General features: G+C 37.7%; 1 protein-coding gene across 2 annotated transcripts in view; it reads left to right on the top strand.

Moving 5' to 3' along the window:
- The window catches only part of AIDA (axin interactor, dorsalization associated), a 171985-nt gene that overhangs the window by 77711 nt on the left and 69274 nt on the right, over positions 1-25000 (top strand). For both annotated transcript variants that reach the window (XM_053712530.1, XM_053712528.1), the window contains exon 3: positions 15238-15291. In XM_053712530.1, the coding sequence (XP_053568505.1) occupies positions 15238-15291 (54 nt within the window). The remainder of the gene's footprint in view (positions 1-15237; positions 15292-25000) is intronic.

Below are 25000 nucleotides of genomic sequence, written 5' to 3'. Positions count from 1 at the left end.
TCCTTCAGGTTTAAGCCAGAACACCTCCGTCTGCTACTTAAGGAGGTTTTAGCTACATTGGATGACAGCGACTCCACGGTTGCTGTTATTCCTAAGAAATCCAGTAAGCTTAACAAGTATTTTGAGGTATCTTCTTCAATTGAGGTGTTTCCGGTTCCAGACCAAGCTTCTGAGATTATTGCTAAGGAGTGGGAGAGACCGGGTATCCCTTTTTCTCCATCTCCTATATTTAAGAAGATGTTCCCATAGCCGACTCTGTCAAGGAGGCTTGGCAAACAGTCCCCAAGGTGGAAGGAGCGGTTTCCACTCTGGCTAAGAGAACTTCTATACCCATAGAGGATAGTTGTGCCTTAAAGATCCTATGGACAAAAAGAGGTGTTACTCAAAAAGAAGTATGTACACCAGGGCTTACAATGGCAGCCAACTGTGTGCATTGCTACCATCACTAGTGTGGCGGCATATTGTTTTGATGCGTTGTCTGATGCTATTAGGACAGAGACTCCTCTGCATGAAATTCAGGATAGGATTAAAGCTCTTAAATTGGCTAATTCCTTTATTACTGATGCTTCCCTTCAAGTTATCAATCTGGGAGCAAAGATTTCAGGTTTCTCTGTTTTAGCTCGCAGAGCTTTGTGGTTAAAACCTTGGTCTGCGGATGTATCTTCCAAGTCTAAGCTTTTAGCGATTCCTTACAAAGGGAAGACCTTGTTTGGACCTATCTTGAAGGAAATAATTTCTGATATTACGGGAGGTAAGGTCACCTTCTCCCTCAGGACAAGAGATATAAACAAAAGGTACTACAGAGCAATTTTCGTTCCTTTCGAAATTTCAAGGGAAATTCTTCCTCTTCCGCCTCCAAGCAGGAACAGTCTAAACCTTCATGGAGACCCAATCAGTCTTGGAATAAGGGAAAACAATCCAAGAAGCCCTCCATTGAACCAAAGTCAGCATGAAGGGTCTGCTCCCGATCCGGGACCAGATCTGGTAGGGGGCAGACTTTCCTTCTTTGCTCAGGCTTGGGTTCGAGATGTTCAGAATCCCTGGGCAGTATAAATAATGTTCCAGGGATACAAACAAGAGTTCAAGAGTTTTCCTCCCAGAGGCAGGTTTCTGCCTTCAAGATTGTCTGTAGACCAGACAAAAAGAGAGACGTTCTTGCACTGTATAAGAGACCTCTCCGACCTGGGAGTGCTAGTTCCTGTTCTGATTCAGGAACGAGGTCTGGGATTTTATTCCAATCTGTTTGTGGTTCCCAAAAAAAGAGGGAACCTTCAGGCCTATTTTAGACTTAAGAGTCTAAACAAATTCCTCAGAGTACCGTCCTTCAAGATGGAAACTATTTGTTCCATTCTTCCTTTGGTCCAAGAGGGTCAATTTATGATAACGGTGGATTTAAAGGACGCGTACTTGCACGTTCCCATTCACAATGACCATCACAAGTTTCTAAGGTTTGCCTTTCTAGACAAACACTTCCAATTCGTGGCTCTGCCCTTCGGTCTTGCCACAACTCCCAGAATTTTCTCAAAGGTTCTGGGTTCGCTGTTGGCGGTGCTTCAGTTACGGGGCATTGCAGTGGCACCCTATCTGGACGACATCCTAGTCCAGGCGCCATCCTTCCAATAAGCAAGATCGCACACGGAAATGTTGCTATCCTTCCTGCGATCTCAGGGGTGGAAGGTAAATTTGGAAAAGAGTTCCTTAATCCCAAATACAAGGGTAACTTTCTTGGGAACCATAATAAAGATTTTCAATACTTGTCTAGCTCTTCAGTACACTCCTCGGCCATCAGTGGCTCAGTGCATGGAGGTAATCGGGCTGATGGTGCCGGCAATGGACATCATCCCGTTTGCTCGGTTCCACCTCAGATCTCTGCAGTTAAACATGCTCAGGCAATGGAACGGAGATTATGCGGACTTGTCTCCTCAGATACTTCTGGAGCAGGAAACAAGGGATTCTCTGCAATGGTGGTTGTCTCTGGATCATCTTCGCAGACCATCTTGGGTGATAGTGACAACAGACGCCAGCCTTCTAAGATGGGGAGCAGTCTGGGGCTCCCTAAAGGCGCAGGGTGTTTAGACTCATTCAGAGTCTGTTCTGCCTATAAACATTGTGGAGCTGAGAGCGATCTTCAATGCTCTTCTGACCTTCTTTCATCCAAATCTAGTTTCTCTGAAGCTGACTGCTTGGAGATTGAATGCTTAATTTTATCCAAACGGGGCTTTTCAGACTTGTTCATAGAGACCATGATTCAGGCTTGTAAGCCTGTAACTAGATGGATTTAGCATAAGATATGGCGTAAATATCTCTATTAGTGTGAATCCAAGGGCTACTCCTAGAGGAGAGTTAGGATTCTTAGAATTTTGTCCTTTCTACAAGAGGGTTTGGAGAAAGGATTATCGACAAGTTCCTTAAAGGGTCAAATTTCTGCCTTATCTATTTTGTTACACAAACATCTGGCAGATGTTCCAGATGTGCAATCTTTCTTCTACAAGATACGACGAGTCCACGGATTTCATCCTTACTTGTGGGAAATTAACCGCTTGCTAACAGGAAGTGTCAAAGAGCAGCACAGCAGAGCTGTATATATAGCTCCTCCCTTCCCTCCACCCCCAGTCATTCTCTTTGCCTGTGTTAGTAATAGGAAGACGTAAAGTGAGGTGTTGGTTTTAGTTTCTTCAATCAAGAAGTTTTTTATTTTCAAATTGTACCGGTGAGTACTATTTTCCTCAGGGAGATATGAAGGAAGATTTCTGCCCTGAGGTTGATGATCTTAGCAGATGTAACTAAGATCCATATTGGTTCCCACAGAGCTTCTGAAGGTAGTACAAGAGAAATCTTCAGTGTGGAGAACAGTTTCATGCTACAAGCAGCATTGAGGTATGTTCAGTTTTTTAATTCTGAGGAGACTTGGTATATCAGAACTGGCTGACATTTTTTCCCTGCAAGAGAAGGGGTAAGCAGTAGACCTGTAAACAAAGGGTATTACTGAAAAACCTGTGTTTATTTTATTTGACATAGTACTGGGCTAACATTTATAAAGGGCTTAAAAGCAGCTATATAAAGGGACACTGGGAGAGGCAGCTTAACGGTTTTTATTTGTGAGTTCAAATAAACAGTATGGCTGTTTTTCGTGTGTGTTTATGGGTAAAACAAATCCACATGGCTTTATTACTAAACCGCTTCCCATGCGGTTGTACAGTCTGATGTGATCGTCGTCCATGATGGGCGGGGCCTATTTTCACGCGCTCAGACGCGCACTTTACTCTGGCTAAGAAGGCAGTAGGCATTAGCTCCGGTTGGGCCTAGACTGGTGTCCTGTAAACTGGATCGTTGTCGAGTCATTTTGCAGTACCCTGGGGGCAGGTAGGCGCCACAGCAGAGGTGCAGGGGTTATTTTTTCAAATCAAACATATTTTTGACTATAAATATCTTTTAGAGGTTAATTTCTCCCCTTGCTCTTGGGGTGCAATAATTTTTGGCACCATTGATTATGTGTAGTTAGTTTTTAAAGAGTTAATTAACGTTTTTAGGCAGTTTAGGAAAAATTGTGCGCTTTTTTATTTCTAGAATTACGGCTCATTCTACTAGGGCTGTGGCTTCCACATGGGCCTTTAAAAACGATGCTTCTGTTGAACAGATTTGTAAGGCTGCGACTTGGTCATCCCTTCATACTTTTTCCAAATTTTACAAATTTGATACTTTTGCTTCTTCTGAGGCTGTTTTTGGGAGAAAAGTTCTTCAAGCAGTGGTGCCTTCCGTTTAGGTCTCTGTCTTGTCCCTCCCTTTCATCCGTGTCCTGTAGCTTTAGTATTGTATCCCACAAGTAAGGATGAAATCCGTGGACTCGTCGTATCTTGTAGAAGAAAAGGAAATTTATGCTTACCTGATAAATTGATTTCTTCTACGATACTACAAGTCCACGGCCCTCCCTGTCATTTAAGACAGATTATATTTTATTTTTCAACTTCAGTCACCTCTGCACCTTTAGCTTTTCCTTTCTCTTCCTAAACCTTCAGTCGAATGACTGGGGGTGGAGGGAAGGGAGGAGCTCTATATACAGCTCTGCTGTGGTGCTCTTTGCCACTTCCTGTTAGCAGCAGGTTAATATCCCACAAGTAAGGATGAAATCCGTGGACTCGTCGTATCGTAGAAGAAATCAGTTTATCAGGTAAGCATAAATTTCCTTTTTTGTCAGGCCTTGGTCAGGATTAGGCCTGTGTTCAAGCCAGTTACTCCTCCTTGGAGTCTTATCTTGGTTCTCAAAGTTCTTCAAGGGGCTCCGTTTGAGCCTATGCATTCCTTAGATATTAAGTTATCTTGGAAAGTTTTGTTTCTTGTGGCGATTTCTTCTGCTCGCAGAGTTTTAGAGCTCTCGGCTTTGCAGTATGAGTCTCCTTACTTTATTTTTCATTCAGATAAGGTAGTTTTACGTACTAAATTAGGATTTCTTCCTAAAGTTGTTTCTGATCAGAACATTAATCAGGAGATTGTTGTTCCTTCCTTGTGTCCTAATCCTCCTCCTCAGAAGGAGTGGCTTTTACGCAATTTGAACTTGGTTCGTGCCTTATTTGTGGTTTTCTCAGGAAAAGGGACAGAAGGCTACTTCTCTTTCTTTTTGGCTGAAGAGTATCATACGTTTTGCATATGAGACTGCTGGACAGCAGCCTCCATAGAGAGTTACGGCTCATTCCACGAGGGCTGCTGCTTCCTCATGGGCATTCAAAAATGAAGCTTCGGTGGAACAGATTTGCAAGGCTGCAACTTGGTCCTCTCCACACTTTTTCAAAATTCTACAAATTTGACACACTTGCCTCGGCTGAGGCCGCTTTTGGGAGAAAGGTTCTTCAAGCAGTGGTGCCTTCCGTTTAGGTTCACTGTCTTGTCCCTCCCGTATCATCTGTGTACTCTAGCTTGGGTATTGATTCCCAATAGTAATTAAGATGATCCATGGACTCATCGTGTCATTAAATTAAAGAGAATTTATGCTTACCTGATAAATTTATTTATTTTTTGACATGATGAGTCCACAGCCCGCCCTGTTTTTGTAAGACAGGTTGTTGGTATTATAAACTTCAGACACCTCTGCACCTTGTTACTTCCTTTTTTCTCCTTTACTTCGGTTGAATGACTGGGTTGGGAGGGAAAGGAGGTGATATTTAACAGCTTTGCTGTAGTGCTCTTTGCCGCCTCCTGCAGGGCAGGAGTGGTATTCCCAATAGTAATTCAGATGATCCGTGGACTCATCATGTAAAAAAAGAAATACATTTATCAGGTAGCATACATTTTTCTTTTTTTCTTTCGTGTATGAAAGAGCAGCTGTTAAACATGTTACAAATATCGCATAAATAAGATTAAGTAAAATATGTTTGAAGACACTAACAGTAAGTACATGAATATGTGCAGCAGAATCCTTGGACTCTACTACACCAAAATTCTGTAATACATTTTGAAACATTGCCTTCTAGATAGAACAGAGAACATCTGTGTATTGTGTCCCTATAAATCCCCTATAAAATGATGAATTAAACAGAGTACAAACAATGCAAAGTTTAAGGGTTATTTTTGCTGACTTTTTCTGTAATTTACCTCTGTAAAATTGTGCTTTTTACCCACCCCCCAAAAATGCTGGAGAATAGGCTGTATACTTATAGTATTCAATCATTACTGACCCTGCTACATGCTAAGGGGTTGATTTATCAAAGGCTTCGGCTGCCTTTGCCCCCCTACTTATCAAGCAGTAGTCATCAGACCGCTGCTTCCCTAACCTGTTCTCCACCTCTTAGGTGGAGAATTTAAATCTCCTCGGTCTGGGGAGATTGATAGCTCCTGCCCGCACGTGATTGGTTTTGCGCGGGCAGCATTGCACAAGAACCAGTAGTGGAATTCAGCCCGCCAGAGGCCGCCAGAGGCGAGCTGCGGTGGACAGGGTCTCATATGTAGGCCCCTGTCCACTATAGCTTGATAAATCGACCCCCTAAGATCAGTGCAGGAGCTCATTTACATTTGACTTCTGGCCACAACAAAGAAAACAAGATAAACAATACTCATCCCTGACTTTCTCTATTTTCTATTTGTACAAAAATATCTGTTAGCTAGTGTAGCAATTTTTTAAGAATGAAAATAAGCAAACTGATGCAATTTATTACATCTAAAATTGTATAGCAGATCTGGAAATGCGCCAGTATAGCCTGAAGTTCTGAACATTTTTCATATGTTGTTTCTAGTTATAACCTAGAAAGTTTAGCAAGAGTGATCATTGGTTATAAAGCATGCCATTGCCCTCTGTACACATAGAGGTCTTATTTCTTGGGGGTGGTGGGTAAGTGAATTAGCAGTACAATTTTGTTTGATCAACTCTTCTTGCAACATGAAGGCTCCTAGAGAGATGTTTTTTTTGTGTTTTTTTTTTTGGGGGGGGTTAATAAAGTGAAGAAGAAAAAAAAAGTTTTTTTCTCATGTCTGTATAGATTAATTTCAGAAGTCTGAACTGTACCGGTTGGTAAAATTCAAACCACTACGAGAACTGTGGAGTTTATGACTTGTTGGGGAGCTTGAGAGTTTGTACAGTTAGAGCAGAATCTATATGGAAACTGAATAACTTTTTGGCACTTAACCAGTAGGCATTATTCATAGCTGTTTTGTAAAGGTACCACACCCAGCCTGAAATGTGGAAATGACACTGAGCCTATGACTAAAAGCAAGAAACAGATTTTAAAATGTGTACGACCTTTCAGTCTGGCTTTGTTTTGTTTGCTTAATGCATTTTTCTGCATCTGTGAATATTTTCATTTAACTTGCAAAACCTGATGCCCGGCCTGTTGTGATGCAAGTAGACCCAAAGAGTCTGTGTTTATTGTAGACTAACTATTTCATATGTGAGTGGGCAATAGGCAAGACTGGTAACTACAGGCCAGTCAGCTCAACTTCAGCAGTAGGGGAATTTAATGCAAACTGTTTTAAAAGAAAGAATTATGACTTGCACAAACAATTTAGAGGACAAAACAGCATGATTTTACTTCAGGAAGATCATAGCAGACTCCTCTAATTGACTTATTAGGAGCCAACCCACCATTTGCCCTATTTGGATGAGCCAATCTGGGCTTTAGTCTGGACAACAAGGCTAGTCATGTTAACATAATGTTTTTATAAAGTCAATTGTTTTGAAGTTATCTGCTAAACCCAAATAGGGAAATGTATGTAGCAGGGTTAGTCTTGAGAAGTCAGCAGGCTGCATTTTAACTTTTGAGAATTAGAAAATCCTCACACTTAAAAGGGGACAAAATAAATAATGGCTGTATATTGCAAAGATTTTTGATTACTTATAACTAAACATTTTTTTATAAAAATCTGAAGGTGTTCTGGTAAGAATGTATAATTTTTTTAAGACACTCTCAGCTATGTTTGGCGCTTTGTTATAAAGTTTTAAATATATGTATTTGCTTATATTTGCCAAGATTCAGGTCTATGTATATTTCCCTTTTCTGCAGACTATCAGTTTCAGTATGGAATTTATGTTTGGGAAGATTACTTATAATTTTTGCTTACCTAGGGTTTTTAGATTTTTTTTAAATTTGACTTTGTTTCCAAATTTTGGCGGGCAAACTAGGCTCGCGACGCGAAATGTCATTTTTAAATTTGTAACTTCTTTTTTGCGCCATGCTTCATACTTGGCACTAAAAAACTTTATGTATATTACCCCTCTTCCTTTAATGCTTCCGGTTCTCTTACTTTAGCATAAGCATTTTTTTCCCATTCCTGAAACTGCTATATGAGGAAATTGGATATTTTGTTTAAATGTTGTTTTTTTCTTTTTACATTTTGCTAGATGTCTCAATCTGATCCTGCCTCTGATGTTGCTGTAGAAACCATGCTGCCTGAACACAGTTCTACCAAAGTGTTATGGTAGTGTTATGTTATTTCTTCAGCCCAATTATGTGGCATCTGTCATGATAAGCTTTTGCATGCTGATAATGTTTCTATTAGTGCATACTGAAATATCCTCTGCTGATGAGGATTCTTCTGGTTCAGAAGATCCTGATTCAGATTCTGAAATTGACAAATCTTCCTAAATGTTTATGATCGATTATATTCGTTCTTTATTGAAGGAAGTTCTGGTTACTTTGGGTATTGAAGAGCCTAGTCCTCTTGATAATAAGGCCAGTAAACATTTGAATACTTTTTTTTAAATCTCCTAAGGTTGCACCTGAGGTTTTTCCTGTTCCAGATGCTGTTTGATATGATTTCTAAAGAATGATCTAAGCCTGGTTCTTCTTTCAATCCTTCTTCTAGGTTTAGGAAGTCGTATCCTTTACCTGTGGTTAATTTAGAGTTTTAGGAAAAAGTTCCTAAGGTTGATGGAGCGATTTCCACTCTTGCCAAACATACTACTATTCCTTTGGAAGATAGTACTTCCTTTGACGATCCTTTAGATAGGAATATTGAATCTTACCGTAGAAGAGCATATTTATATTCAGGCTATATTCTTAGACCTGCTATTTCTATGGCTGATGTGGCTGCTGCTTTAACTTTTTGGTTGGATAGTTTAGACCGGCAGGTAGAAGATCATGATTTATCCTGCATTATTCTTCTGCTTCAACATGCTAATCATTTCATTTGTGATGCTATATTTGACATTATTAAAATTGATGTTAAATCTATGTCTTAGCTATTTTGGCCAGAAGAGCTTTATGGCTTAAATCTTGGAATGCTGACATGGTGTCTAAACCTAGATTACTATCTCTATCTTTCCAGGGTAAGAATTTGTTTGGTTCTCAATTGGATTGTATTATTTCCACTATCACTGGGGGGAAGGGAGTTTTTATACCTCAAGATAAAAAGTCTAAGGGTAAATTTAAGGCTCCTAATCGTTTTTTGTTCCTTATGTCAGAATAGAGAACAAAAAAAACTCCTTCCCCTAAGGCCTCTGGTTCCCATTGGAGACCATCTTCAAATTGGAATAAAACCAAGCCTTATAAAAAAACAAATCCAGCCCACAAGACTGCATGAAGGTACGGCCCTCAATCCAGTTCAGCTGGTGGGGGGGCAGATTGAAATTATTTCAGGACATTTGGACAGATTCTGTTCAGAATCAGTGGATTCAGAATATTGTGTCTCAAGGATATCGAATAGGTTTCAGAATAAGACCTCCCGTGGGAAGATTCTTTTCTTTCTCTTTCTTTTTTTCTTTCTTTCTCTTTCTTTTTTTCTTTCTTTCTCTTTCTTTTTTTTCTTTCTTTCTCTTTCTTTTTTTCTTTCTTTCTCTTTCTTTTTTTTCTTTCTTTCTCTTTCTTTTTTTCTTTCTTTCTCTTTCTTTTTTTCTTTCTTTCTCTTTCTTTCTTTCTTTTTTCTTTTCTTTCTTTCTTTCTTCTTTTCTTTCTTTCTTTCTTTCTTCTTTTCTTTCTTTCTTCTTTTCTTTCTTTCTTTCTTCTTTTCTTTCTTTCTTCTTTTCTTTCTTTCTTCTTTTCTTTCTTTCTTCTTTTCTTTCTTTCTTCTTTTCTTTCTTTCTTCTTTTCTTTCTTTCTTCTTTTCTTTCTTTCTTCTTTTCTTTCTTCTTTTCTTTCTTTCTTCTTTTCTTTCTTTCTTCTTTTCTTTCTTTCTTCTTTTCTTTCTTTCTTCTTTTCTTTCTTTCTTCTTTTCTTTCTTTCTTCTTTTCTTTCTTTCTTCTTTTCTTTTCTTCTTTTCTTTTCTTCTTTTCTTTCTTTCTTCTTTTCTTTTCTTTCTTTCTTCTTTTCTTTTCTTCTTTTCTTTTCTTTTCTTTCTTTCTTTTCTTTCTCTTTCTCATGTGGAGGCTCAGGCTTTTCTGAAATATGTTTCGGACCTAGAGCTTTCATGGGTAATTGTACCAGTTACTCTCCAGGTACAGGGTTTGGGTTTCTATTCAAATCTATTCATTGTCACAAAGAAAGAGAATTCTTTCAGACCAGTTCTGGATCTGAAGTTTTTAAATCGTTTTGTAAGAGTCCCAACTTTCAAGATGGTGACTATAAGGAATATTCTGCCTTTTTTTCAGCAAGGGCATTTTATGTCCACAATAGACTTACAGGATGCTTATCTTCATATTCCAATTCATGCAGGGTATTGTGGTGTTTCCTTATTTGGACAATATCTTGGTACTAGCTCAGTCTTTTTTTTTTTTTTTTTTTTTTTTTTTTTTTAAGCAGAATCTCACACGAAACAAGTAGTGTGGTTTCTTCAAAGGCATGGTTGGAGGATCAATTTACAAAAGAGTTTCTTGATTCCTTGGCTACACGTTAAAACTGAAGTATGTGTGTGGTGGGAGGTGTATTTATAGGCATTTTGAGGTTTGGGAAACTTTGCCCATCCTGGTAGGAATGTATATCCCATACGTCACTTGGTCATGGACTCTTTCCACTATGAAAGAAATGAATTTATCGGGTAAGTTCTTACATAAATGATGTTATCTTATAGGAGAGAAGAGAAAGATGACAGAAAGAAAGGAATTAATAAAGCGGAGGCTGGACATTTTATTTACACTGAGAGCAATCCCAGAGCAAGGTGTCATGATCTCAAGTTAAAGGGTAGTAGGTCCATTAGTAATGCAAAGATGCACTTCGTCACAGAAATGGTGGTTGTTTCATGGAATAAAATTCCATTAGAGATGGTAATGAGAAATACCATGTGGGGAACTTAAAGAATGCCTGGGATAAGCATTATTATCGGTTATTTGTAGAGCGCCAACAGATTCTGCAGCGCTAAGCATATGGCTATTCTATTCTAATTAATGCCTGGGATAAGCATATGGCTATTCTACATACTAATTAATGCCTGGGATAAGCATATGGCTATTCTACATACTAATTAATGCCTGGGATAAGCATATGACTATTCTATACTAATTAACGTCTGGGATAAGCATATGGCTATTCTATACTAATTAATGTCTGGGATAAGCATATGGCTATTCTATACTAATTAATGTCTGGGATAAGCATATGGCTATTCTACATACTAATTAATGCCTGGGATAAGCATATGACTATTCTACATACTAATTAATGCCTGGGATAAGCATATGACTATTCTACATACTAATTAATGCCTGGGATAAGCATATAACTATTCTACATACTAATTAATGCCTGGGATAAGCATATGGCTATTCTACATACTAATTAATGCCTGGGATAAGCATATGGCTATTCTACATACTAATTAATGCCTGGGATAAGCATATGGCTATTCTACATACTAATTAATGCCTGGGATAAGCATATGGCTATTCTACATACTAATTAATGCCTGGGATAAGCATATGGCTATTCTACTTACTAATTAATGCCTGGGATAAGCATATGGCTATTCTACATACTAATTAATGCCTGGGATAAGCATATGGCTATTCTACATACTAATTAATGCCTGGGATAAGCATATGGCTATTCTACATACTAATTAATGCCTGGGATAAGCATATGGCTATTCTACATACTAATTAATGCCTGGGATAAGCATATGGCTATTCTACATACTAATTAATGCCTGGGATAAGCATATGGCTATTCTACATTCTAATTAATGCCTGGGATAAGCATATGGCTATTCTACATACTAATTAATGCCTGGGATAAGCATATGGCTATTCTACATACTAATTAATGCCTGGGATAAGCATATGGCTATTCTACATACTAATTAATGCCTGGGATAAGCATATGGCTATTCTACATACTAATTAATGCCTGGGATAAGCATATGGCTATTTTACATACTAATTATTGCCTGGGATGAGCATATGGCTATTCTACATACTAATTAATGCCTGGGATAAGCATATGGCTATTCTACATTCTAATTAATGCCTGGGATAAGCATATGGCTATTCTACATTCTAATTAATGCCTGGGATAAGCATATGACTATTCTACATACTAATTAATGCCTGGGATAAGCATATGGCTATTCTACATTCTAATTAATGCCTGCGATAAGCATATGACTATTCTACATACTAATTAATGCCTGGGATAAGCATATGGCTATTCTACATACTAATTAATGCCTGGGATAAGCATATGGCTATTCTACATACTAATTAATGCCTGGGATAAGCATTATTATTATCGGTTATTTGTAGAGCGCCAACAGATTCTGCAGCGCTAAGCATATGGCTATTCTACATACTAATTAATGCCTGGGATAAGCATATGACTATTCTACATACTAATTAATGCCTGGAATAAGCATATGACTATTCTACATACTAATTAATGCCTGGGATAAGCATATGGCTATTCTATACTAATTAATGCCTGGGATAAGCATATGGCTATTCTATACTAATTAATGCCTGGGAATAAGCATATGGCTATTCTACATACTAATTAATGCCTGGGATAAGCATATGGCTATTTTACATACTAATTATTGCCTGGGATGAGCATATGGCTATTCTACATACTAATTAATGCCTGGGATAAGCATATGGCTATTCTACATTCTAATTAATGCCTGGGATAAGCATATGACTATTCTACATACTAATTAATGCCTGGGATAAGCATATGGCTATTCTATACTAATTAATGCCTGGGATAAGCATATGGCTATTCTATACTAATTAATGCCTGGGAATAAGCATATGGCTATTCTACATACTAATTAATGCCTGGGATAAGCATATGGCTATTTTACATACTAATTATTGCCTGGGATGAGCATATGGCTATTCTACATACTAATTAATGCCTGGGATAAGCATATGGCTATTCTACATTCTAATTAATGCCTGGGATAAGCATATGGCTATTCTACATTCTAATTAATGCCTGGGATAAGCATATGACTATTCTACATACTAATTAATGCCTGGGATAAGCATATGGCTATTCTACATTCTAATTAATGCCTGCGATAAGCATATGACTATTCTACATACTAATTAATGCCTGGGATAAGCATATGGCTATTCTACATACTAATTAATGCCTGGGATAAGCATATGGCTATTCTACATACTAATTAATGCCTGGGATAAGCATTATTATTATCGGTTATTTGTAGAGCGCCAACAGATTCTGCAGCGCTAAGCATATGGCTATTCTACATACTAATTAATGCCTGGGATAAGCATATGACTATTCTACATACTAATTAATGCCTGGAATAAGCATATGACTATTCTACATACTAATTAATGCCTGGGATAAGCATATGGCTATTCTATACTAATTAATGCCTGGGATAAGCATATGGCTATTCTATACTAATTAATGCCTGGGAATAAGCATATGACTATTCTACATACTAATTAATGCCTGGGATAAGCATATGACTATTTTATACTAATTAATGCCTGGGATAAGCATATGGCTATTCTATACTAATTAATGCCTGGGATAAGCATATGACTATTCTACATACTAATTAATGCCTGGGATAAGCATATGACTATTCTACATACTAATTAATGCCTGGGATAAGCATATGACTATTCTACATACTAATTAATGCCTGGGATAAGCATATGACTATTCTACATACTAATTAATGCCTGGGATAAGCATATGGCTATTCTACATACTAATTAATGCCTGGGATAAGCATATGACTATTTTACATACTAATTATTGCCTGGGATGAGCATATGGCTATTCTACATACTAATTAATGCCTGGGATAAGCATATGGCTATTCTACATTCTAATTAATGCCTGGGATAAGCATATGGCTATTCTACATTCTAATTAATGCCTGGGATAAGCATATGACTATTCTACATACTAATTAATGCCTGCGATAAGCATATGACTATTCTACATACTAATTAATGCCTGGGATAAGCATATGGCTATTCTACATACTAATTAATGCCTGGGATAAGCATATGGCTATTCTACATACTAATTAATGCCTGGGATAAGCATTATTATTATCGGTTATTTGTAGAGCGCCAACAGATTCTGCAGCGCTAAGCATATGGCTATTCTACATACTAATTAATGCCTGGGATAAGCATATGACTATTCTACATACTAATTAATGCCTGGAATAAGCATATGACTATTCTACATACTAATTAATGCCTGGGATAAGCATATGGCTATTCTATACTAATTAATGCCTGGGATAAGCATATGGCTATTCTATACTAATTAATGCCTGGGAATAAGCATATGACTATTCTACATACTAATTAATGCCTGGGATAAGCATATGACTATTCTATACTAATTAATGCCTGGGATAAGCATATGACTATTCTACATACTAATTAATGCCTGGGATAAGCATATGACTATTCTACATACTAATTAATGCCTGGGATAAGCATATGACTATTCTACATACTAATTAATGCCTGGGATAAGCATATGGCTATTCTACATACTAATTAATGCCTGGGATAAGCATATGACTATTCTACATACTAATTAATGCCTGGGATAAGCATATGACTATTCTACATACTAATTAATGCCTGGGATAAGCATATGACTATTCTACATACTAATTAATGCCTGGTATAAGCATATGACTATTCTACATACTAATTAATGCCTGGTATAAGCATATGACTATTCTACATACTAATTAATGCCTGGGATAAGCATATGGCTATTCTACATACTAATTAATGCCTGGGATAAGCATATGGCTATTCTACATACTAATTAATGCCTGGGATAAGCATATGGCTATTCTACATACTAATTAATGCCTGGGATAAGCATATGACTATTCTACATACTAATTAATGCCTGGTGATAAGCATATGGCTATCTTGCAAACTAAATAAGCTTGCACTTGTTGGGCCTATGGTGCTTATTTGCCATCAAAATGTTTGTATGTTTTTAGATTTAATGACTAGGATATTTTTATAGACTGACAGCCATTTAAAATTAGAGTAAAAATGTAGCTTTCTGTTAACAAATTTTGCTTAATTTTCTTGGTATCCTTTAGCAAAGCGTAAACGTAGGTAGGCTCAGGATCAGGAATGCACTACTGGGAGCTAGCTGAACACACTTGTTGAGCCAATGACAAGAAGCATACATGTGCAGTCACCAATCAGCAGTTAGCTCCCAGCACTGCATTGCTGTTCCTAAGCCTATATAGGTATGATTTTCAAGAAATTTGACAATATAAAAGTAAATTTAAAAGTTTTAATTGCATGCTCTATCTAAAATCTTAAAAGTTAATCATTTTTTTACTTTACTGTCCCTTTAAGTTCCACGTTGATCATTCCTAGTTTGCTGAATTAAACTCTTACTTTTTCTACAGAAAACAATTGGAAAAATTGCAACATGCTTAGAACTACGAAGCGCTGCCTTACAGGTAAATGTTAACGGTCTATAATTAACTCTTAATATTGAGCACATTTAATGAAAAAAGGGGTGAATGGCACTATCATCAAGCGAGCCTGCAACTGATATTTATGAAGCAGCAGTGTAAGGCGCTACTTCCTAAACCACCTCCGCCACTTCATAGGTAGCCGATTAAAATTACTGCAGACTGATCTGACCCGGGTGATGGACAAGCCCTGTTCTTGCTCGATTTGTTTGCACAGAAGCAGGGGGCGGCATTGCGCATCCAGTGATAAATACGGCAGTGAATGCTGCTCACAAGTCGTGATCCTGGGCGGACAGGTTGACTACCTGTGGACCTTTGTCTATAAGAACAATGATAATTGTGCCTCGTAGTATATTTTGTCCCCAAAGCTAATGCAGTGTTAGATTTCATGTTGCCAACGTTAATACTCTGGCATATATGTTAGTCTGTCATATATATATATTTTTTTAAATCACCTTTTTCAAATTGCCTTGTGAAATGCTAAGGCTTTATTTAGTCTTTGAATCTGTTGTACAATATTAATTTTCAAAATGTATCATTGGGCCAAATGCCACTTATTATTATTATTATTATTATTATTATTATTAAAAAAATATATATAAAATATATATATTTTTTTTAAACAAGTTTGCTTAAGTTACAAAACACTTTCAGACCAGCCAACTTTGAAAAATATTTAATTGCGTGCTTCAATTTGCATTTCAGGTGATATCAAAAAAAGTGAAAGTAATTTAATAAAATATACAAACTGGTCCCTACCTCCTTTTTATTTACAGTTTAGTCTTAAAGGGACATGAAACCCAAAAAATGTATTTCATGATTCAGATAAAGAATACAATTTTAAGCAACTTTCTAATTTACTTCTATTATTTAATTTGTTTTATTCTCTTGGTATCATTTGTTGAAGGAGCAGCAATGCACTACACGTTTCCAAATGAACACATGGGTGAGCCAATGACAATCGGTATATATATCCAGCGACCAATCAGCAGCTAGAACCTAGATTCTTAGCTGCTCCTGAGCTTTCATAGATAAACCTTTTAGCAAAGAATAACAAGAGAATGAAGCAAATTAAATAATAGAAGTAAATTGGAAAGTTGTTTAAAATTGTATTCTCTATCTGAATCATGAAAGAAACATTTTGGGTTTCATGTCCCTTTAATGGAAAATTATTTTTAAATATATTTTTCAAATCATTTACTTAATATTCTTAAAGGGACATGAAACCCACATTTTTTCTTTCATGATTTAGAAAGAGAATGCAATTTTAAACATCTTTCTAATTTACTTCTATTATCTAATTTGTTTTATTATCTTGATATTCTTTGCTGAAAAGCATATCTAGATATGCTCAGTAGCTGCTGATTGGTTGCTGCACATAGAAGCCTTGTGTGATTGGCTCACCCTTGTGCATTGCTTTTTCTTAAACTAAGAATATCTAAAAAATGAAGCAAAATAAATAATAGAAGTAAATTGTAATCTTGTTTAAATTTGTATTCTCTATCTGAATCATGAAAGAAAGATTTTGGGTTTAGTGGCCCTTTAAGACTGAGTTGGTAAAGGACTTTTTGAAATCCTAAACATTTGTTATTGATGAATAAACTTGTGTATTGACACAATTAAAAAAATATATACTGTTTTGAGAAAATGGATATCTATTGTAATTGAGATCATATTTTTAAGATATTGTTGACTTATTGTACTTTTTGATAATTATAATTCTATTTTCCATTTTCAAATTAGCAAATTTAAAAACGTAAAGTAAAAAATAAAGTAATTCAACATGTAAAAGCGGAATACAGTTTATTAAATTGGTTTTTGTTGTTAGTTTTTAGACCTTTCACTGCCAAGCCTTCTTTCATCCCAGTACTAAGCCAATTTGAGCTTTTTTTTGCTAAAATAATTTAAACCCTATTGTAAGTCAAATTGCAGTGAGTGACCCACACACTATATATATAATTCATGTCATATGAGAAATCTGCAGCATAAACTGTAAACAAATATGTATGTTTTTCATAGATTTTAGTAAATTATATTGAAAATGCCCAGTGACCACTGCTGTCGCTGTGATATCATGACTAAATTGTCATCAAGGATAACCACATGTGAAATAGTGACCCATACAGGATTTTGGGGGCTATAATATAGGTTAGAGAGGCCCCATTGTACAGAAATAAAATCCAATGTTTAATGGAGTAGTACTAAGTAATAATGCATTAATAAATCATTTCAATGGTGCAGACCCTTAAATAATATATAATTAACTTAGAGAGATATATAGAAATGCAATACTTTCTATATTTAGCAAGAAAGGGAATTTAACACTCTTTAATACACATAACAAATCAGCAAATGTGTGAAGGCGCTGTAAATTCCATAAGTAAGTTTAGATTGAGTTCAAGCATAACATTAGTGATAGCATACTTGTTCATGTTGTGCCGAATTGTTAACACAACAGTTCCAGAAAACTTGTAATTTGGGTGTACACCCACTCACATGCATACCGATCCGTCTGGAAGTCAAAACTTGATCTCCACAGCTATACGGCTCGGTCCGCTATGCAGCAAGACTGTCAGGAGATTCCAAAAGAGCGTAATTGCTCACAATTCATCACCCGCACTATCAATCCATAAGGCAAGTGCTCGGCTGGTATCGCCAAGACATGGCAACAGAAGTCCAGATGCCTATGTGCATTTCACCCCCATAGGAATATCACAGGGCTTCATCAGCTCCTTATGCATATGCCTGCTGATATATACAACTTCAGAATAACTAGAAACAAAGCCATGCAAAAAAATGCTGTTGGTATGCATTTTGCCACTGACAGTATCTTCCTGGACTTTCAGACTGCATCGATCCTCAAGTGACTCCTGCCGAGACGTTACCTATGTCGATAGGGCCTAGTGCAGCAGGGTTTTGCAGATCTGACTTGGACACTTAGTGCTTCTAAATATCTACTGGGGTATTTTTGTATGTGCGCATTTTATGTGTTGAGACCTTTGTGGAGTCTATTTTTATATGTGCTTTTTATGACTGCGCATACTGCTATTTAAGATTGCATAAATTACATTTTGTTATATGTACAATCAAGAGTGCTCAATTCCCTTTCTTGCTAAATATAGAAAGTATTGTATTGCTATATACTGTATCTCTTTCTAAGTTAATTATACAGAAATAAAAGCACTTTTTTTTGCAAGGTGTTCAGTGCCACAGTGATCACCTGACTATGCAGACAAAATGTGTGTGTGTGTGTATATGTATATATGTGTGTGTGTGTGTGTATGTATATATATATATATATATATATATATATATATATATATATATATATATATATATATATATATATATATATATATATATATATATAATGTATATATGTGTGTGTGTGTGTTTATATATATATATATATATATATATATGTGTGTGTATATATGTGTGTGTGTGTGTATATATAATACATACACATAAATACAGGTGGCCCTCGGTTTACGCCGGTTCAATTTGCGCCGTTTCAGATTAACAACGTTTTTTTTTTTTCAGTCATGTGACTGCTTTTGAAAAGCAGTGCCCTAATTAAAATAGCCAGTAGGTGGAGCTGTCCGCTTGTGTTGCAGCAAAGTTATGTAAAAGTTTAGCAGACTGAAATTAATCTGTGTACACAGAACAGACATTGGCTATCGAGCAGCTTTCAAAAGAACAAGATTTAGCAGGCACTTCCCTATTATCTTCCTGTACAGCTGCTTGAGGTTAGGGTGCCTAACTGCTTAATCAGTCCAGATTGAAATGCATAGAATAGGTGCAGACCCAATATTATCTAACATGCTAACAATGCAGAGAACTGTTTGCAGAAACATGCAAGTAAAAAAATGTTTTTGTTCATTAAACTTAGTTTGATGATAGTCTGTTGCGTGATTATTTAATTAGGTTTATAATGCTGTTTAGCATTTAAAGTCTTCATTTCAAAACTTTAAAAATAATGTATTAGGTGTTATGACAATTTTGAGAGGGGCCTGGAATCTAACTCCCTCACTTCCCATTGACTTACATTATAAACTGGGGTTCAATTTACAACGGTTTCGATTTACAACTATTCCTTCTGGAACCCAACCCCGGCGTAAACTGAGGGCTACCTGTATGTGTGTATGAATGTATATGTGTATATATATATATATATATATATATATGTGTATATATATATATATGTGTATATATATATATATGTATATATATATATATATATATATGTATATATATATATATATGTATATATATATATATGTATATATATATATATATATATATATATATATACATATATATATATATATATATATATGTATATATATATATATATATATATGTGTATATATATATATATATATGTATATATATGTATATATATATATATATATATATATATATATATATATATATATTTCTCTTGTTAAGTGTATCCAGTCCACGGATCATCCATTACTTATGGGATATTAACTCCTCCCCAACAGGAAGTGCAAGAGGATTCACCCAGCAGAGCTGCTATATAGCTCCTCCCCTAACTGCCATTCCCAGTCATTCTCTTGCACCCAACGAATAGATAGGATGTGTGAGAGGACTGTGGTGATTATACTTAGTTTCATACCTTCAATCAAAAGTTTGTTATTTTATAATAGCACCGGAGTGTGTTATTCCTTCTCTGGTAGAATTTGAAGAAGAATCTACCTGAGTTTTTCTATGATTTTAGCCGGAGTAGTTAAGATCATATTGCTGTTTCTCGGCCATCTGAGGAGAGGTAAACTTCAGATCAGGGGACAGCGGGCAGATTAATCTGCAAAGAGGTATGTAGCAGCTTATTATTTTCTGACAATGTAATTGATGAGAAAATTCTGCCATACCGATATAATGTAAACTCAGCCTTAAATGCAGTAGCAGCAACTGGTATCAGGCTGTCATGTATGTATATTTTACACTTCAGTATTCTGGGGAATGGCACTTCACTGGAATTATACTGTATGCATAAAACTTTAGCCTAATTTGCAGGGACTAGCAACAGGCTTTTTAATAACACTCAATTTATTAATGTTAAACGTTTTTTGCTGGCATGTAAAATCGTTTAATTTTCTGAGGTACTGGGTGAAAAAATGTTTTGGGCACTATTTTTTTTCCACTTGGCAGTCGTTTTATTTAATTTATGACAGTTTACTGATCTCTCTCACTGTTATGTGTGAGAGGGAGGGGCCTTTTTTGGTGCTTTTGCTACGCATCTAAAAATTCAGTCAGAAGTTTATTGTCTTCCCTGCATGATCCGGTTCATCTCTACAGAACTCAGGGGTCTTCAAAACTTGTTTTGAGGGAGGTAATCACTCACAGCAGAGCTGTGAGATTGTAGTTGACTGTGATAAAAAAACGTTTATTTCTGTATTTTTTTTTTTTTTTTTTTTTTTCTGCTATCAGGGTTAGTTATCCTTTGCTAATGGGAGCAATCCTTTGCTAAAATTGTGTTTTTTTTTTTTTTACAAAGATTTGATGCTATAACTTTTCAGTTTATTAATTTTCAACTGTCATAACTTTTTCTGTGCTTCTTATAGGCACAGTACGTTTTCATATTATAGTAAATTACTTGAAAAGTATTTCCAAGTTGCTAGTTTATTTGCTAGTGTGTTAAACATGTCTGATTTAGAGGAAGATATCTGTGCTATATGTGCTAAAGCCAAAGTGGAGCCCAATAGAAATTTATGTACTAACTGTATTGATGCTACTTTAAATAAAAGTCAATCTGTACAAATTGAACATATTTCACCAAACAACGAGGGGAGAGTTATGCCGACTAACTCGCCTCACGTGTCAGTACCTGCATCTCCCGCTCGGGAGGTGCGTGATATTGTAGCGCCGAGTACATCTGGGCGGCCATTACAAATCACATTACAGGATATGGCTACTGTTATGACTGAAGTTTTGGCTAAATTACCAGAACTAAGAGGTAAGCGTGATCACTCTGGGGTGAGAACAGAGTGCGCTGATAATATTAGGGCCATGTCAGACACTGCGTCACAATTTGCAGAACATGAGGACGGAGAGCTTCATTCTGCGGGTGACGATTCTGATCCAAACAAACTGGATTCAGATATTTCAAATTTTAAATTTAAGCTGGAAAACCTCCGTGTATTACTAGGGGAGGTGTTAGCGGCTCTGAATGATTGTAACACAGTTGCAATACCAGAGAAAATGTGTAGGCTGGATAAATATTTTGCGGTACCGGCGAGTACTGACGTTTTTCCTATACCTAAGAGACTTACTGAAATTGTTACTAAGGAGTGGGATAGACCCGGTGTGCCGTTCTCACCCCCTCTGATATTTAGAAAGATGTTTCCAATAGACACCACCACACGGGACTTATGGCAAACGGTCCCTAAGGTGGAGGGAGCAGTTTCTACTTTAGCTAAGCGTACCACTATCCCGGTGGAGGATAGCTGTGCCTTTTCAGATCCAATGGATAAAAAGTTAGAGGGTTACCTTAAGAAAATGTTTGTTCAACAAGGTTTTATATTGCAACCTCTTGCATGCATTGCTCCTGTCACGGCTGCAGCAGCATTTTGGTTTGAGTCTCTGGAAGAGACACTTGAATCAGCTCCATTAGATGAGATTACACACAAGCTTAAAGCCCTTAAGTTAGCTAACTCATTTATTTCAGATGCCGTAGTACATTTAACTAAACTTACGGCTAAGAATTCCGGATTCGCCATTCAGGCACGCAGAGCACTGTGGCTAAAATCCTGGTCAGCTGACATTACTTCTAAATCTAAATTGCTTAATATACCTTTCAAAGGGCAGACCTTATTCGGGCCCGGGTTGAAAGAAATTATCGCTGACATTACAGGAGGTAAAGGCCATGCCCTGCCTCAAGACAGAGCCAAACCTAAGGCTAGACAGTCTAATTTTCGTTCCTTTCGTAATTTCAAAGCAGGAGCAGCATCAACTTCCTCTGCACCAAAACAGGAAGGAGCTGTTGCTCGCTACAGACAAGGCTGGAGACCTAACCAGTCCTGGAACAAGGGCAAGCAGGCCAGGAAACCTGCTGCTGCCCCTAAGACAGCATGAATCGAGGGCCCCCGATCCGGGAACGGATCTAGTGGGGGGCAGACTTTCTCTCTTTGCCCAGGCTTGGGCAAGAGATGTCCAGGATCCCTGGGCGTTAGAGATCATATCTCAGGGATACCTTCTAGACTTCAAATTCTCTCCCCCAAGAGGGAGATTTCATCTGTCAAGGTTGTCAACAAACCAAATAAAGAAAGAGGCGTTTCTACGCTGCGTACAAGATCTTTTATTAATGGGAGTGATCCATCCGGTTCCGCGGTCGGAACAAGGACAAGGGTTTTACTCAAATCTGTTTGTGGTTCCCAAAAAAGAGGGAACTTTCAGGCCAATCTTGGATTTAAAGATCCTAAACAAATTCCTAAGAGTTCCATCGTTCAAAATGGAAACTATTCGGACAATTTTACCCATGATCCAAAAGGGTCAGTACATGACCACAGTGGATTTAAAGGATGCTTACCTTCACATACCGATTCACAAAGATCATTACCGGTATCTAAGGTTTGCCTTTCTAGACAGGCATTACCAGTTTGTAGCTCTTCCATTCGGATTGGCTACGGCTCCGAGAATCTTCACAAAGGTTCTGGGTGCTCTTCTGGCGGTACTAAGACCGCGAGGAATTGCGGTAGCTCCGTACCTAGACGACATTCTGATACAAGCTTCAAGCTTTCAAACTGCCAAGTCTCATACAGAGTTAGTACTGGCATTTCTAAGGTCGCATGGATGGAAGGTGAACGAAAAGAAGAGTTCTCTCTTTCCACTCACAAGAGTTCCCTTCTTGGGGACTCTTATAGATTCTGTAGAAATGAAGATTTACCTGACAGAAGACAGGTTAACAAAGCTTCAAAATGCATGCCGTGTCCTTCATTCCATTCAACACCCGTCAGTAGCTCAATGCATGGAGGTGATCGGCTTAATGGTAGCAGCAATGGACATAGTACCCTTTGCACGCCTACATCTCAGACCGCTGCAATTGTGCATGCTAAGTCAGTGGAATGGGGATTACTCAGACTTGTCCCCTACTCTGAATCTGGATCAAGAGACCAGAAATTCTCTTCTATGGTGGCTTTCTCGGCCACATCTGTCCAGGGGGATGCCATTCAGCAGGCCGGACTGGACAATTGTAACAACAGACGCCAGCCTACTAGGTTGGGGCGCTGTCTGGAATTCTATGAAGGCTCAGGGACAATGGAATCAGGAGGAGAGTCTCCTACCAATAAACATTCTGGAATTGAGAGCAGTTCTCAATGCCCTTCTGGCTTGGCCCCAGTTAACAACTCGGGGGTTCATCAGGTTTCAGTCGGACAACATCACGACTGTAGCTTACATCAACCATCAGGGAGGGACAAGAAGCTCCCTAGCAATGATGGAAGTATCAAAGATAATTCGCTGGGCAGAGTCTCACTCTTGCCACCTGTCAGCAATCCACATCCTGGGAGTGGAGAACTGGGAGGCGGATTTCTTAAGTCGTCAGACTTTTCATCCGGGGGGAGTGGGAACTTCATCCGGAGGTCTTTGCCCAAATACTTCGACGTTGGGGCAAACCAGAGATAGATCTCATGGCGTCTCGACAGAACGCCAAGCTTCCTCGTTACGGGTCCAGATCCAGGGATCCGGGAGCGGTTCTGATAGATGCTTTGACAGCACCTTGGACCTTCGGGATGGCTTATGTGTTTCCACCCTTCCCGATGCTTCCTCGATTGATTGCCAGAATCAAACAGGAGAGAGCATCAGTGATTCTAATAGCGCCTGCATGGCCGCGCAGGACTTGGTATGCAGATCTAGTGGACATGTCATCCTGTCCACCTTGGTCGCTACCTCTGAAACAGGACCTTCTGATCCAGGGTCCCTTCAAACATCAAAATCTAATTTCTCTGAAGCTGACTGCTTGGAAATTGAACGCTTGATTTTATCAAAACGTGGTTTTTCTGAGTCAGTTATTGATACCTTAATACAGGCTAGGAAGCCTGTTACCAGAAAGATTTACCATAAGATATGGCGCAAATACTTATATTGGTGCGAATCCAAGAGTTACTCATGGAGTAAGGTTAGGATTCCGAGGATATTGTCTTTTCTACAAGAAGGTTTAGAAAAGGGTTTATCCGCTAGTTCCTTAAAGGGACAGATTTCAGCTCTGTCCATTCTTTTACACAAACGTCTGTCAGAAGTTCCGGACGTTCAAGCTTTTTGTCAGGCTTTAGCTAGGATCAAGCCTGTGTTTAAAACTGTTGCTCCACCATGGAGTTTGAACTTAGTTCTTAATGTTTTACAGGGGGTTCCGTTTGAACCCCTTCATTCCATTGATATCAAGTTGTTATCTTGGAAAGTTCTGTTTTTAATGGCGATTTCCTCGGCTCGAAGAGTCTCTGAGTTATCTGCCTTACATTGTGATTCTCCTTATCTGATTTTTCATTCAGACAAGGTAGTTCTGCGTACTAAACCTGGGTTCCTACCTAAGGTGGTCACTAACAGGAATATCAATCAAGAGATTGTGGTTCCATCTTTGTGTCCTAATCCTTCTTCGAAAAAGGAACGTCTGCTACACAATCTAGATTTAGTCCGTGCCCTGAAATTTTATCTACAGGCAACTAAGGATTTTCGA

Source organism: Bombina bombina, chromosome 4 (genome assembly GCF_027579735.1).
Source record: "Bombina bombina isolate aBomBom1 chromosome 4, aBomBom1.pri, whole genome shotgun sequence".
Classification (NCBI taxonomy): domain Eukaryota; kingdom Metazoa; phylum Chordata; class Amphibia; order Anura; family Bombinatoridae; genus Bombina; species Bombina bombina.
Note: the sequence above shows the minus strand (reverse complement) of the source record. Positions and strands in the feature narration are given on the sequence as shown.